General features: G+C 34.1%; 1 protein-coding gene and 1 long non-coding RNA gene across 7 annotated transcripts in view; one reads left to right on the forward strand and one right to left on the reverse strand.

Annotated features, from left to right (window-relative positions):
* The window catches only part of LOC140059063 (serine/threonine-protein kinase TBK1-like), a 54,567-nt gene that overhangs the window by 19,291 nt on the left and 17,414 nt on the right, over nt 1-17,862 (reverse strand). For all 6 annotated transcript variants that reach the window (XM_072104889.1, XM_072104888.1, XM_072104884.1 and 3 more), the window contains 7 exons: nt 14,048-14,318; nt 10,453-10,634; nt 8,973-9,130; nt 7,035-7,148; nt 6,401-6,783; nt 4,915-4,973; nt 3,498-3,589 (listed from right to left, as the gene is read on the reverse strand). In XM_072104889.1, coding sequence (XP_071960990.1) covers nt 3,498-3,589; nt 4,915-4,973; nt 6,401-6,783; nt 7,035-7,148; nt 8,973-9,130; nt 10,453-10,634; nt 14,048-14,318 — 1,259 coding nt within the window. The remainder of the gene's footprint in view (nt 1-3,497; nt 3,590-4,914; nt 4,974-6,400; nt 6,784-7,034; nt 7,149-8,972; nt 9,131-10,452; nt 10,635-14,047; nt 14,319-17,862) is intronic.
* LOC140059071 (uncharacterized) lies at nt 2,080-7,059 on the forward strand. The gene is made up of 5 exons (XR_011847104.1): nt 2,080-2,149; nt 4,495-4,701; nt 5,877-5,946; nt 6,345-6,418; nt 6,944-7,059. It is a non-coding gene; the product is annotated as an uncharacterized lncRNA (long non-coding RNA).

Here is a 17,862-nt window from a genome sequence, read left to right on the forward strand (position 1 = left end):
ATATTAAATTGGTAAATTGTTTTATAATAGAATAATTAACTTATTTAATAGTTCACTATAGTGCTACTAGTTGTTTTTTATACATTTTAAAATCTATACAAGAAATTAAAAATAATTTAAACAACTCTAAATCATTTTTGTAATTTTAGTTAAAGCTATTTTAGAATTAAAAATAAATAAATAATTAAAGTAATTAACATGTAATGGGAGGAGGATGTAGTGAGAGGAAGAAAACTTCCTTATATAAAGTACAACTAGTTTTGATTTAATCTTGCAAACTGCAAAGTACCTAAGCTAGCCCGACGGTACGTGTTGAGCCTAACAATTGCTGTCAATACAGCAGCATCAATCAGCAAGAGTTCGAACATGCTTAGGTACTTTTTTTTTTAACCACCAGCAATCACAACACAAACAAAACTATAAATTTTGATTACATTATCAGGCGATATTAGGTAACACAGGTAGTTTTCAATATAAATATTTATGGGGCTATAGTTTTGAATGACTTCCTCCTTTATTGTCATGACACGGATATCAATTGCACGAAGCAAAACAAGTAAACTGTCTACGCATCAATAAACATTTAAAAAAAATAAATAAAAGATTGTTGTGCAGTAAAACTGCTAATAATCTCATTCAATATAATATTAATTAAAATAAATTTGTTTTCTTGGTGTTCTTTGGTTTAAATCTGTAACATTTTCTGCCAACTTTCCACCTAAGTAGCACTAACCCTTTGATTTTTCTTTGTTTTTTCGCTATCCTAACGTGACCGAGCGGTAAGTGTTTACGACACATGACTGTTCAATGAGAGTCTTCAAAAGCACAAGTTCGAAACCTGTTAGGATAGCACACTTTTTAAAATATCAATACTTTGTTTTGTAAGTATTATTGATGCATCCATCCATATTGTTTTGTGTTAGAAAACCATAAAATTGATTTTCAAGCTAACTACGATCGCTCCAGGCCTAGTAATATTTAATGACCTCAAGTGGGCTGTAACCTATTTCATACCATTGTAAGCATGTCAATTGCAGCTCCGCGCAATGTACCAAGCTCCAGGCCTAGTAATTTTCAATCATCTCAAGCGGGCTGTAACCTATTTCATACCATTGTAATCTTGTCAATGCCTATTATTAGGTAATTTTTAAAAAAATATTTGTACCAGCATGATTTTAAAATACAAGTGGTTATATAACGACATATGCTACAGACAAAATTAGCCTAGTTGCAGTCAGGCAGACGTCTAAATAGTCAATCAGGTGTTTTAAGGGTATATCATACTCATTCCTGAGTAGATATTGTAGATGTTGCCATCCGTGAAACCACATTGTATCAGTGAATGTGTGAACTTTCACATTACATAGCAAACTCCAGAGATATATGATAACCTGAGTTTTGTATGGTATGCACTCCGCTGCATGTAAACTCGAGAGTATTGTAGGCAAGGTGAAAGGGGTATCGCTCCCTAAATATATGATCTACAGCACATGGAAACAGTCAGCTAAACAGTGTGTATGGGCCATGTAAATGTCATTACCAGTATGCGTGTGAACTATAAAACATCAACAAAGATTAGCAGCAGATACAATCCTTTTTGTTTCCTATACAATCTCATATCATACTCTCTTGGGATTTCAAAGCATAGGCATAACAAAATGTGCCAGCTTTTCTTTAAAGCCGGGTTTCCATTAAAATCGCTACAGCGTTTCCATTAAAATCGCTACACGCGCAGATATCGCTGACGCAATTGGGAAGGCTCCTCGATTCATCGCAGTCATATCGGCAAAGTTCAACCATGTTCAACTTTGCCGATTGTGTCGGCGGGAATCGTATACGCGAATAAAGATTTTTAAAAAAATAAATAAAAGATTTTTGTGCAGTAAAACTGCTAATAATCTCATTCAATATAATATTAATTAAAATAAATTTGTTTTCTTTGTGTTCTTTGGTTTAAATCTGTAACATTTTCTGCCAACTTTCCACCTAAGTAGCACTAACCCTTTGATTTTTCTTTGTTTTTTCGCTATCCTAACGTGACCGAGCGGCAAGTGTTTACGACACATGACTGTTCAATGAGAGTCTTCAAAAGCACAAGTTCGAAACCTGTTAGGATAGCACACTTTTTAAAATATCAATACTTTGTTTTGTAAGTATTATTGATGCATCCATCCATATTGTTTTGTGTTAGAAAACCATAAAATTGATTTTCAAGCTAACTACGATCGCTCCAGGCCTAGTAATATTCAATGACCTCAAGTGGGCTGTAACCTATTTCATACCATTGTAACCATGTCAATTGCAGCTCCGCGCAATGTACCAAGCTCCAGGCCTAGTAATTTTCAATCATCTCAAGCGGGCTGTAACCTATTTAATACCATTGTAATCTTGTCAATGCCTATTATTAGGTAATTTTTAAAAAAATATTTGTACCAGCATGATTTTAAAATACAAGTGGTTATATAACGACATATGCTACATACAAAATTAGCCTAGTTGCAGTCAGGCAGACATCTAAATAGTCAATCAGGTGTTTTAAGGGTATATCATACTCATTCCTGAGTAGATATTGTAGATGTTGCCATCCGTGAAACCACATTGTATTAGTGAATGTGTGAACTTTCACATTACATAGCAAACTCCAGAGATATATGATAACCTGAGTTTTGTATGGTATGCACTCCGCTGCATGTAAACTCGAGAGTATTGTAGGCAAGGTGAAAGGGGTATCGCTCCCTAAATATATGATCTACAGCACATGGAAACAGTCAGCTAAACAGTGTGTATGGGCCATGTAAATGTCATTACCAGTATGCGTGTGAACTATAAAACATCAACAAAGATTAGCAGCAGATACAATCCTTTTTGTTTCCTATACAATCTCATATCATACTCTCTTGGGATTTCAAAGCATAGGCATAACAAAATGTGCCAGCTTTTCTTTAAAGCCGGGTTTCCATTAAAATCGCTACAGCGTTTCCATTAAAATCGCTACAGCGTTTCCATTAAAATCGCTACAGCATTTCCATTAAAATCGCTACACGCGCAGATGTCGCCGACGCAATTGGGAAGGCTCCCCGATTCATCGCAGTCATATCGGCAAAGTTCAACCATGTTCAACTTTGCCGATTGTGTCGGCGGGAATCGTATACGTGAATAGAAAGAATATTTAGCGCTCGCGTACTAGATCCCCGATAAATTCTAGCATTTCCATAGAATCGCTACGCTCTGTCGTGTAGCGATTTTATGGAAACCAGGCTTTACACAATAAAATAAATTAACGATAAAAGTAAGGCCAAGCACACAGATGAGCGCTAATGGTAATAATTTTCCTATTGCCATTGCAGAGCGGACGGGTGGGTTTTGCTTACCGTTACTGCTCGTCTGTGTAAATTGGCCTTTAGGAACTCAAACATAGCACATCCTGTATCATTTCAAATGCTAACATCTTCTCATTTAACAACAACTGTTAATACAGGGTAGGGGTAGAAACTCACCAAAACCATTGTACAGAAACACTCATCAAGCTCTGCATCTCTAAGTAACTTTCTACCACATTCAAAAAGTAATACATCGAACCACAACAGATCTGTAAAACAGAACCAAACATTAAATATATCAATTTACAAATACTTGTACAAAGAGGCCACTGCCGTTCATGACTGATCAAAATGTCGTACATGTCACCAATATTCTCTTTGTTTGAATATGAATAAACGTTTACATTAAAACTTCACACTCGTATAGCTTTTCTATCCATCACTATTTTGCAAAAAGTAGCTTTTTAAGCTGTTTAAGGTATTATTTATAGAGTGAAGAAAATTATTTAACATTTTTCACTGCGAAATCCCACAGATAGACACACTAACGACAGATCTGTTTTTCACAGAATAAATGATGTGTGTTAAAACAGTAAAATACATTGTGTATTAGCATTCAACTCTACAGTACATGGATAGAGATTCATGCAGATCATCATAACATTAGCAGGATAAGAATCCAGAACTCAGTGAAGAGTGTGAACTCAGTGGAGAGGATGAACTTATATAAGTGGAGAGGATAAACTCATAGGTGGAGAGGGTGAACTCATAAGTGGAGAGGGTGAACTCAGTGAAGAGGGTGAACTCAGTGGAGAGGGTGAATGTCCATAGAAAGAGTGAAAATTATTAGTAAACACCATCCATACTAGATTTTAAATAAATGTAAACAAGTCAAAGGTTAGTTTTAATCCAGTACAGAAGGTTCAGTGTATGCTACTTCAGAAAAATATTATACAGACTGTCAGTGTGGCCCATTTACACTTCCGTAAATAGTTGCATAAATAGATGAAAACTTGATTAATAGAACATTTTTTTTTGGTTTTACCGTTTTCTTGGTAAACTAACTACAAAAAAGTGTTAATTTTTAGTCAATTTAGAAATCCAATAAATTATTTCTAAACTTTAAAATAATGTGACAAAACAATTAAAAATGTTCTACTATTTGTTTTAAAAGATGAATGGTGCCTATCTGAGAAGGCTATCATTGGAATCATTGGAATAACCCTGAGAGCAAGTATACCACAAAAGCAGAAGATCATACTGATGGAAGGTAACAATAATTTTTACAATGAAGTAGCAATGGGTAATTTCGTTGCAGATGACAATATATGATTAATATGGTTAAAGTGTATATATACAACATACTAATTTGCATATGCAGGTGATTATGTGTGACTAATGTTTAACACAACAAATTAAACTGAAAATCCAATCATATATTACTGCAAATACACTAGATAAGAAATAAAGTATTTGTACAAACCAGCTATCTTTAATACTACAAACCCATTCCGTGCACTACAAACCCTATAAAGTGAAGAATTCTGAAATATTTTTGCGGAAAGATTCGAGAATTCCATACAAAATTCCTAACCTTAGCCAAAGGGGCGTCGTTCTCCAGACTATAAGGCGTGGCGATCTTTGGGAGCTTAGCTGTAAAATAAAATAAAAATATTCTAAAATGTTTAATATCAGTGATTATATCCTATCAACTGTATATCCTACAATGGTTGTGGGTTGTATTTGAGTTAGTAGGAGAGAGGAGTATGGTGGTAACTGTATATCCTACAATGGTTGTGGGTTGTATTTGAGTTAGTAGGAGAGAGGAGTATGGTGGTAACTGTATATCCTACAATGGTTATGGGTTGTATTTGAGTTAGTAGGAGAGAGGAGTATGGTGGTAACTGTATATCCTACAATGGTTGTGGGTTGTATTTGAGTTAGTAGGAGAGAGGAGTATGGTGGTAACTGTATATCCTACAATGGTTGTGAGTTGTATTTGAGTTAGTAGGAGAGAGGAGTATGGTGGTAACTGTATATCCTACAATGGTTGTGAGTTGTATTTGAGTTAGTAGGAGAGAGGAGTATGGTGGTAACTGTATATCCTACAATGGTTGTGGGTTGTATTTGAGTTAGTAGGAGAGAGGAGTATGGTGGTAACTGTATATCCTACAATGGTTGTGGGTTGTATTTGAGTTAGTAGGAGAGAGGAGTATGGTGGTAACTGTATATCCTACAATGGTTGTGAGTTGTATTTGAGTTAGTAGGAGAGAGGAGTATGGTGGTAACTGTATATCCTACAATGGTTGTGGGTTGTATTTGAGTTAGTAGGAGAGAGGAGTATGGTGGTAACTGTATATCCTACAATGGTTGTGAGTTGTATTTGAGTTAGTAGGAGAGAGGAGTATGGTGGTAACTGTATATCCTACAATGGTTGTGGGTTGTATTTGAGTTAGTAGGAGAGAGGAGTATGGTGGTAACTGTCCTGTTACCATGTCATTTATATACCAGTTTAATAAGTCTTTATGTTTCAATTATTTCTTTCTTTCTATATAGGCAGAAGAATACAACATAGAAATTCCTGTAGAAGATGGAATAACAACTGAAATACAAACCTAGAAATTTAGTAAGAAAAATCAACAGAAAATGTCTTTAATAGTTCATTTATATGAATGCAACAAAAATTCAAAGAAAATGAATTCAAATTCCCTGCGGTAACTAGCTAAGATAAAGCTATAGGCTTGTGATCAAGAATAACATCCATTTTTATAGTCAAGTTTCCAGACTCCAGTGCGAACATTCTACTAAACCTTTCTCATGTAGTTGTCGCAAACCAGTATAAACAATCACTGATTAATCAATGCATTTTAATGCAGTGGGCTTGTAGTTTAAGCCAAGATCTACATCAAAAAGCATTGTCTACCACGCAAACCAAAAAATAGGGCAATAAAATTGCACCCCACAAGTGGCCAACAAATTCAACTTTAATGATAATAATATGTTCAGGTATTTTCTTTAATACAGATTTTCAGTTTTTACTGTACTGATAAGAAGATCAATTTAAAGAAACAATTACTTACGTCTTGCAGGTTGAATAGGTAATGGAAATTTTTTAAGATCTCTTCTAAACAAAATAATTGGATTCTTATATGTAGTTTCACAATATTCTCGGCTTTCTGTGAATAATGTAGAACTATCTAGGTCCTTTCCATTGTAACAGAGAAGTTGTTGAGATGATGTAATTTTTGTCTCTTCTGCAACTTTCGCTACAAATTCGTTCCAGTCACTTCTAGGAGGCATGTAGACGCTTATTATCTGCGAGGTGACTGTGTTAAACACATGAACTTTCTTTAAGCTTAGAATGTTTTGGACCATTGTGAAAAAAGTATCAAAGGAATACATCTTGTCGATGTTACATTCCAATAGTCCTACAAGAAGTTGTTTAATAAGTTTCCTCATAGGCCTAAAAATTTAAATAAAAGAAAATATATACAGTTAAATTATTTTCAATTTAATTTTATTTTAATAAGATACATCATAGTGAAATAACATGACAGTTTTTTTTCTACGTAGAATGCAGTTTCTTTTTTCTCACCAATTTAATGGAGTATTTTATTTATTAGTTTTGATGTTATCCTGTTAACAGACAAACACACAAAGAAATATCTAAGAAAAAAATATAACCTCGTTGGTGGAGGCAATGACTTTACTTACCCAGGCAGGTGACATGTCTCAGGAAGATGGCTAAACCATTCAATTTCACCTAATGGAGAGTTATGCTGAACTCCGCTTATGACACCATATGGTTTCTTTGTAGTTAATTGTATCCTACAAAAGACCAAGTATTGAGTAATAAATATTACAACAGTTATAAACAAAATGTCAAATTAAAAAAAATACATATTATACATTAGGCCTATATTATGTTTCAACCTATTTAGACATGCATTATGATTTGTCCACTCCGGCTGGAAAATACTGGAAAGGAAATTACAACCAGTCAGTACATTATTGATTGTCTTCCGATTCTGTGATGATTAGGAGTAAATACAGATTTGATAAAGAAAAGAGATCACACATTCTCGCACTTGCATGCAATGAGATATAACACATTTTCACTCTTGCATGCAAATGAGATATCACACATTCTCACACTTTTAGGCAATGGGTTTGGTTTAAGACTTCTATAAGGTCAGAATGTAATGATGTTGAAACTCTTCATTATGCGAGACACAACCAATTTCTTTTATCTCTGCCTGCCACATATGATATTTGAGCAACTTAAATATTTCTCAAGATGAAATCCCATTTTGTATCTCAATCCTATTATGTATAAGATTTCTTTCCAGGCCGGACAACAGTTTGCAAGCAAAAATTTTAAGTATTACATTACAAGGAAATATAAACTTTGATAACGTCAGTTAATGCAAAAACTAGAAAAAAGATGAGATGATTGTTATCAGATGAAAAAGTGCTGTGCAATCTAAACTCCTACTGTGATTGTTAATACATTATTTTCCTTTTTTCCCAGTTTGTCTAAAAACATCACTTAATCTTCGGCTCTTCTAGCACAGGCGTTGTTCAATTCCTCGAATTGTTCAAATATATATTAATATACAAATTACGTACAAGTCAGAGTGTATTAGTGGAGATGTGGCACACTCGAGGATATTTACAATGGTGCGACATGCACAATGCGCGCCGAATCTCCACTAATGCACGAACTTAGACTTGTGCGTTACTTGTTTTATAACATGGGTCTATGAACTATTTTACCTTTTTAGGAACTAGGCCTACCGCAGCAATTACCACTCTGCTTGGCGACCAAATCACCACCGAGCCTAGCCTAGGCCTAGCAAAACAGTCGTGTACCAGAAATGACAAGTTATGGGGCTGTGGTACAGACGACTGGTTAGTACTCGTAAAACGTGTAGAGCCTAGCGCGATCAGTAATCTACCATACGATTTACATGCAGTTCTATTATACTTTTTTGATGCGCACTTTTGTACTCCAGTAAATGATAGTGAAAAAATAAAGAGCACACACTCATTTGAACGCGTCTGATTGCCTACATCCTTGAACCCATGTTATAATATCTATTGATAAAATTAATATAACTACAGAAACAATGCACAGCACACAATACATAGATGTGATGTTGGAAAAAAAATTACCCCTTTAAAGGTCACACACTGCAAGATGGTAGCAATGACATATGCCTCGATATTTACTACACTGTAGGTAAATGTATAGAACAAACATTTAAAAATTATGAAAGTTTATAATATGCCAATTTATCTATATTAATCAGTGAAAATGAGATTATGCATTAAAACACCTTTACAAACAAAACCTTTGACAAGCACTATTCTGAACAATATCTATTGTCTTTTCTAACACAACATATGTTGCACAATCCAGATATTTTTAGATTAGAAATGTCAATCGTCATATCTAACTGTGAAAGTGATATTATAATCGTGTAGAATCACAGAGTTTCTATCTAATGTTAAAACTAATAACATATTCTAGAAGACTAAAATGTAAAACTGTGGTTTTAAACAGCAAATGTGGCTGATGAAAGATACAAAACACTTCACACGTTGCTTTCCAAACATCAATGGTTAAATTTTATCAAAGCAACAACTTACATAGTTTCTCTGTTTTTTCGACCTCCAAATGGCCTGAATGGCAACTGTCCTGTTGCTACATGATAAAAGGTCACTCCAACTGACCACAGGTCAATTTTAGCAGTGTAAGCACCTTGGTTGAATATTTTCAATACAGCCCTTTGATACATGTCTGGATGCTTAAAAAGAAAATGTTTATATAGTCAATATTAATGTTGGTAAAACTTTCATTCATTTCACTAAAATCACTTAAAGAAAGACAAAAAGATGTAAGAAAGCTTGGTTCCCACTAGGATAAAACACATTTGACCAACCACAACGGCAATTTAGATAATCCATAGCTTCTGATTGGTCAAATGACTTGTGTTGCATCATAATGGGAACCAAGCTTTAGGAAACATTGGCGGAACTGAAAAATCCGTGTAGGCAAGGTGAAAGGGGTATCGCTCCCTAAATATATGATCTACAGCACATGCCTGGTAACAATGACAATGATGATATATTACCAAGTAAAAATAATCTTGTTTTAAAATGAAATATACATAATAAAGGAAAAAGACTCCAATTTGCAAGATAACATTACTTCAGTTGTGTAATTTTAATCCCAGACAAAAATGAAAGAAGTCATCTCACAAAGTATGAATCGATTGCTATACAATAGTACTTTACTAAAACACCGAGTACTAAATCATCAAAATCATCATCTTTTATATAAGTAAAGCTTGCCCCTCTTACAAGGGTAACTAACTGTTACTTGTCCTCTTCAAAGCTTTATATCTTGTAAATCAATTAAATCCAGAACTTGGTGTGTTGACTCCCCTTTCGAGCTATTAGGTTATACTGGGATTGGGTGCAGGTGAAAGTGTCGGAGCCAAAATGTGCAAAAAAAGTATATTATTACAAGGAGAACTGAGGAAAAACAAGGGTGAATTAAAACTGGTTTTATTTTTAAACGACTACCACCAGCGGACGGCCGCAACTCACTGATAGCAAGTAGAGCTGCTTCTTGGAAGGCTGCAGCAGTTGATAAAGAAGACAACTGCTGGTAGCGGGTTCTATATTTCCAATTCTCATCATTATGTTCCTTTTTTCATCATTTATCTCCATCATCCATTCGTTTCCTTTTTTAGGTCGACTCTTTATCCTCCTATTCTCATGTTTCTTTCTCCATCGTACCTTTCCTTGTCCTTCATCTTGTCATTTCGCCGTCGTCCACTTGTCTCTTTGTCACCTCTTTTTTCTTTGATCTGGTTCTCATGTTTCTTTCTTCAACATATCTTTCCTTGTCATTTTTCGTCGCCTACTTGTTCTACATCTCTCCACCTCTTTTATCTTGTACACCATTATGTTCTTTCATCATCTTTCCATATACTCTTTAATCTAAATACCACCATCTCTTTTCCAATTGTTTACATAAAAATACTTCAAATATATTCTATTTCGCAGATTTAAGTCTTAAACCCAAAACTTTCTAAATATTATTAAAAACATTAATTCTTACCAAATATTCTTCTGTTCCGTAAAGTGACATAAACTCTCCCCCTTCCTGTAGCTCACGGGCCGCTCCAAAGTCTGCTAACTTGTAAATTGACGTGTTATCCGCATCAACTACTCTCATGATATTGCCCGGTTTCAAATCCCGATGGACAACATTTGACTCTCTTAAGTATTTCATTCCAGAAGCTGAATTGAAAAGATATTATTATTAATTTTTGATTGATCACATTAGGCGTATATGAATGGTCACTTGCAAACACCTTGCAGTGATCTGATCTGCTAGATCTACTGATTATCTGCTTCAAACAGAACAGTCAAATATGCCTACATTTTGTTTTTACATGGTTCTTTACAAAAACAATCTCAGTCACCCTCTGTATCACTTGGATTTCAATGGCGTATCATATGACGTAAAATACTTTGGATATAAACTTAAGATATTGTAACATAACAACAAAATTGGGAAACTTTCAAATTAAAGACACTGCATAGAAGTTAATATATTTGTGTTATAGAATGTTATAACCTATAGTATAAGAACATGGTTGAATAATGTGAACTAAGGAGAAAATAAAAAAATAATAATATGATAAAAAATGATTGAATCCAATGCCTAAATTCCATTTTAATATGTTGTGCTTAGTGGGATATATTTCAACTCTATTTGAGACTTAACTCTTTCACCATATTTGTCCATAATGATTATATAGAGTCTAAAAATAACATTGTGGAAATTCCAAATTCTCTAGTATAGCATCATCAATTTCCTAGATTATAATAAATTATGCCAACAGGCAAGATACTGTGAAACTGTAATTTCCAATACGATATAAACATAATCATGAGTAATGAAATTATTCCTTCATTTTCAAAACAACGTTAACATCTGAAAACTTACAGTATAATCACCAACCTCAAACATAGAATTCTTCTTTGTTTAAAAAACATGAAAACAGCATAGATGTCGATTTGTATTTTCAGAACCTTAGAAATTCTGGCCTATTTTAATTTTCCAGAATTCAGTTGAAAGAAGAAAGAAAATAATGTTCATAATTAAACAATTATCATTTTATTCAACCAACTAAAACAGAAAGAAGTAAAGCTAAAAGAACCATGTTTTGGATGGAAGGTGTTAGAACTAGTATTTACTACAGTAAAATTAGATCCACAATTTGCTAAAAAAAGGTGACCCAACAACTTCATGACCCAACAAAGTGCCATTTTCATATGGATGTCCCTTGAATAGAGGTTAGCTGTAGTGTTAAAACATATATGCCCCTCACATATGTTTCATAGGGAAGTGTTTCCATTATGGGCGTGTCTCAGAGAAAAGATTTGACTCAAGGAATAATCGAGTAAGTTCCAATTAGGTCTATAATTAGAGGGAGACATAACTATACAACAAGACAAATCGTCATACAAACATTCATTTATTTTCACAATAAACATCACCCAGGTTGAATTATTTTCATTTCAATTTCAGGTTGACATTTCATAACTGTAATACTATTGTTGATAATCAATGGAGCAACTGAAGCAAATAATACAACAAAGCATTATGGATTTTTCCCACATAGAAAATAACTGTATTATTGAAAGAGTAGACTGCTAATACACTAGTCAAATAAAAATGAAATGAAATAGTAGAATTGGACTTCAATATACCAGCGACTATTTCAACAACAACACTATTTACCAGGTCCGACAAAAAAGGAACCAATTGTATAAAGTATTATTTGCTTTATATATAGTAACAATGACAGGAAATCACAGATCATAAACATTGAAATTAAAATCTACCACCGATAAATATGACTGCTGGAAATCAAAAGCCTAACCATTGTTGGTGGCGTCCTATCAATGACAATGCTAAATTGAATAAACAATTCCATTGATAAATTGACTCTGGAATTTTTAGTAAATATAAATTTGTAAAAAACTGTGATCAAGTTCCAATTTTCCAAGATTCTTCTACTGTATACCAACTAATAATTCATCAGATTCTATGCCAAAAGAATTGGTTCTTTCATCAAAACATGGATTTAAAAACTAGTTACATCAGTCAATATCTGCCACATGTTTTCATGGGTGAATAACCTCATGTGCCGAGATAAAATGTATGATAGGAATTGCTATTACGGTAAGTGGCATCATAGAAAAAAAAGTAAAGATGGTTGTATTAATAACATAGTGGACCATTTTGAAAATTGAGTAGTAAGTGGATTTCAGATCTAGCTGAGACCAAAGGAAAAGGCTAGAAAACTGGTTTTTAATAGGTCTCTTCTCTCAAATTAAAGACCAATTTAAGCATAAAGTTCAATGTAAAAACTTTGGGTTTCTAAATTGTCTTGATGAAGTTTATTGGAATGAACAAAAGTTGGGCTTTTAAAAAGAGTCTGTCTTAGCTTGAATTCTATTTTCAGAGAGTTGAACTTAATGTACGCAAAGATAGTGGGCGAGTCTGTTGTCATATCAGATATTCAAATGTAGCTGTTTATTATTTGTATTTATACTAGCAAAAGCAATGGAATAGAAATCAATATGCTGTTATTATTCTTTGGCAATCGGTGCATAATAGCTAACCATTGTTGCTATGTTACTATTTATAGTTTGGGAAACTCTATAATTACACACACCAGATAATGGTTACGTCACGTGAGGAACGCCATTTTATATTGACATGACTCCACGCTGAACTTACGAAACGCACTGTACGATTGACAATTGAAAAGGACAAATCATTAAAAAATACTACAAGGTAAAGGTTAAAATCTTTTCTAAATTGTAGAACTGCAATCTATTTAGTATTAATATTATTAATATTAGTACATTGTTGGATATATATCTATCAAATTGATTGTTATTCATCATACGAATGTCGCCAGGCCAGAACAAAGGTAAGTATAGACCGACATTTACCGGTGTGTGAATGCATGCGAGACCTTAGAAGTGTGCATGTCAATGGACTTTATGTTGGCCTAGATGAATCACAGGCACAGTATTTGTAAAATGGTATATTTAGGTAGATTTCAGCACTCTAAACAAAATTTAGTACTGCAGATATGGTTCTGGAAATAGTACTTATTATTATATACATTATTAATTTAATTAAATTGTCTTCTGTGAAATTTCCATAATCAAAGTAGGATTAATTTTCTCTTCTGTATTTCTTCTGTATACTGTAAGTACTTAACATAGGTGGTAAATAAAGAGGTTCCTAGGGAGGTTGATAGTTTAAGCATAATATTTTTGAAGAAAACAAGAGGCAACTACATTCAAAATTTAAAATATCAAACATAATGAATTACAGTGTTTTTTAATGTATGCGATAACAATTTTGAACATTGCAGGATTCAATACTTAAAACTCAATTTTTCTGGACTTATCTTGCAAACATTTTTATATCTGTGGCGCTTGCTAGTCAAAGAATAATTAAGATTTTTAAAACTGTACTCTCGTAATTGTTGCTGAAAATTGTATTCTCCCTTCCACATTGGTCCAACATGATGTGTTGTACCTAAAGACACTGTAAGAATGTTCTCAAATGCATTTTCCTTCAAAATGGAAAATTAGCCAATAACATGGCAGAAAATACTTACTGACATCTCGCAGAACAATGAGGAACTCTTTCTCTTTGAGGCCAAAAATGTTCTGTGGTTCCTCAAGAATGCTGTATAGGGATCCACCCATACATAGTTCCATGACAATAACTGGTTGCTTAGTGATCTGGTCATCTTCAATGGCCAACAAGTGCACAATGTTTCTATGTTTTAGTTTTCTGATTACTTGTAGTTCTCGTACTTGTACGTCTAGTGGTCGTGAATATGATGCACTATTAAATGTTTTCACAGCAACCTGTTCTCCCGTTTTCTAAAAAAAATGTATAATATGAAGAATAAAAGTGTGTAATGCATTTGTCAATTGTATGAACCACTATAAAACCCCCAGGAGAGGTGGTCATATCTTTTGCGTCAAAAAAGTGACTTACCTTTAGGTGACCATGACACACCCATTTTGACGCATTATACGGTGGGTGGTAAAGTGACGGACATTGACACACCATTGTTCATTGATGTGACGTACTATCCAAATTTTTCTATGCACCCCTGCGTCAACTATTTGTAAATGACGCATCCATCACGCACCTCTCCCAGGGGTCGTATAGTGGGTCATACAATTGACAAGTGCATAATGTAGGAAAGTAAGGTTTATGGTAATAATAATAAAACAATCAATACCAACAATTAAAAAATTACACAATAAAAAATAAGACATAATAATATACAAGCGAGAACAGTCTTAAAATACACATAATGATTTGCACCATTGCACATGAGACATAATGCTGTACCATCTCAAAAAATAATTCTGCCAAAAAATTGCACAGGAAATCGTGGTACAGTATAACTATGGCATATTAAATAAATAAGTTTTTTTTAAATGAATGGTACACCATGTGTTTTCCAAAAGATAAAAAGTTAAGAATGTCTTCTAGTTTTGGTTCTTAGACTATTACTGTACTTCTGGATGCCAGGCAAGTCAAAGTTTCGTATTTGGTATTGCTGCCTTTCAGCCTCGTTAGTAGTCTGGGCTCCAGATGGAGTTTTTTCTTAATATTAGTAAAAATATAAATATTTTTGCACATATGGCGTTTCATATGTGTATAACTTGAGTTTGGATACTCCGTCTGGGGAAACACGCAAAAGTCACGTGGTTTGACACCAAGAATTCTTGGTGCATAGATTATCCGGTTGACTAGTTTCAGCTGCATGCGATTGGCTACTCACTCGTACACTGTTTTAATATTCATGTTTCAGAATTTCAAAGACTCAACAACTAAGAAGGTACGCATGCGCTATGTTACGTTTAGAAAATGTTAATTTAATTAATTAATGAAAGTTTCTGAAGGCTAGAAATGATTTTATACCGTATGCCTAGTAGTAGTCTGGTAAACATTTGATGGGATTTTTCCCAAGAAAACTCGTCTTGCTTCTCCGCAAATCAAACATTGAATGGATTGAATGGATCATTACGCGGAGATAATTTGATTTAATTCCCACCCAGACCCTGTCCTGTTCTGTGTAGTGGTGTAGCCCTGTCTGTTGTGTGTGAATCCTGTTGTGTGCCGGTGGTGGTATGTAGGCCTACCTTATTGGCGTTTTATTTGGCAGGTCATACGTGCCAGTTGAGTAGGACCTACGAAGGAGGCCTAGGCTAAGGACTAAACAATTAATAAACAAAACAACTTGACAACACGATTTCATATTTCAACAGTCTCGATCGTACATTCAGCACTGTACGTACTCGATCTTTTTCATTTTGAAACAAAATGATCATTGGTTGATTCGAAATCCATATTTACATACCGCCCGCCCCATATAGCCAAATACGGTATGATAACCTACGTCATTCTTATCGGATGTTTGCGATCTGCAAATCGATTTCTATACGTGTTTCACAAGTCTGTATTTTCAGACAAAAATCGCAGTCGAAATAAAAACAAATAAATAAAAATAAAAAACAATACAGACTTGGGGCAAGTCTACCTAGTTAGTAGTAGGCTATAGGCCTAGGTGTTTTAGCCTTTCTAGGCCTAGGATTGTTTGGTCATTTGCTTACATAAAACTACATTAGGTATGTTTATAAAATCCATATAAATATAATATTTAATATATTATTATTAAAAACCAAATGTTACTGTTTTAATCAAATGTAGGCCTTGGCTAGGCCTACCTTTTATTTGATTCAAATGACAGGAATCAATTTAGATGTTGTGTAAACAAATAATGAATGTTTTTTATCGTGTAAATGTACAAATAATGACATTTGGTGAATGATGAAAGGTTATATATCAACTCAGCTTCGCCTCGTTGAAATATAACCTTTCATCATTCACCTCATGCCATTATTTGTACCATTACACTCAAACATTCATTATTTGTATAATATATAATTTTAAAAGCAGCAAACCGAAATTAATAATATATATTTATGCTCAATAAAAATAGATTGCATTGAACCGAACATAAAATCAGTCAACCATCAGACAGTGGAACCGTAATCCATAGCCATAACATCGGCAGGGGTTCGAGGCTCACTCGCTCCATGGTTCTGGTGGTAGTCTTCTCGGATAAGGACTATAAACCATAGGTCCAGTGTATGCATATTGCTCGTGTGCACTTTAAAGAACCTAGTACATCTTTCGAGACGAGTAGGGGGTTACCTCGGTGTACTAGTTCACACACACACACACACTGTCGTGGACAGACGTAATGGCGCCGTAGTTGGCTGCCGATGACACGATGTGACCCTTAGGGGAGAAGAATGTTGTTGTAAAGGTGTAACATCTAAGTCCACAGTACTCTGATCTTCATAAAATAGCGCTATATAAATGTCGCATTACATTACATACATTACATTGAAATATTAACAAGCAGCAAAAAACAGGGAACACCTATTCATTCCCACAGTTAAATGTTTGTAACTAAGGAAACAATGTTTGTGTTCCCATGGTTTTAACAACCAGGAAATCTGGAATACTGAATATCATTTACTAACCGACTTTATGAATAGGCCTACAGTGTATATTTACATTAACTTTCATATCCAGTGACCACAGACTTTATATTTATAGTTTATTGATTTTAACAAGGAGTTACGTTTTCTTTTCTTAAAGAGGGCAGCACATGAGGTCACCCCTGAAAACAAAGTAGGAAACCTGTTTAGTAATTTCAACGAAACTGTATGCCAGAATGTATTGTTGTGTTGGCTTTCATCCAGAGAAAATGCAATTCAATAGTACAGTATTCTGGTTTATTTTTAGTTTCAATTGTTATTGAGTTTGTTTACAAATTGCTTCTGCTTCTACTTTTGTAGTTTTGCTTTCACATAACGTTGGAAAGTTCTTTGTATGCAGAAAAAGAAACTCAATCAAGAACAGCCTACCAAAAATAACAAGTTCCTGCTACTTCCTGTAATACTGTAATCTTATATGTTATTGGTTCAATGACAATATGTTAAGTCTCTATTAATGGGTTACCTTTACCTATAATACAATTGTGGCTGTGTTTACAGGATATTACAGTAATAACAAAGTTCCATTGTTTTATAACAATCATATGGTAATAAAACTAATATGTGGCAGAATTAATTTCCTATTGTTTTTCCTATTGCCAATATACTGCAGTCTCTTTGCTTTCAATTGGTTATTTTCAATTCTATGCTCAGGCATCAATTCATTTTCAGTTAATATACATACTGTAACTAAAGAAATTAGGTCAACAGGTAAGTCCGTATGCAGGGAAAATCGTCATGACCCAGGCTAGTTAGGCGAATTTACTGGCTAAGGGCTTGGTGCAGCAAGAGCTGCCTTTATTGAGCATCAAAATTGAGCATCTTGAACACCCAACTGGTC

The sequence above is a fragment of the Antedon mediterranea genome, chromosome 9, assembly GCF_964355755.1.
Source record: "Antedon mediterranea chromosome 9, ecAntMedi1.1, whole genome shotgun sequence".
Classification (NCBI taxonomy): Eukaryota; Metazoa; Echinodermata; class Crinoidea; order Comatulida; family Antedonidae; genus Antedon; species Antedon mediterranea.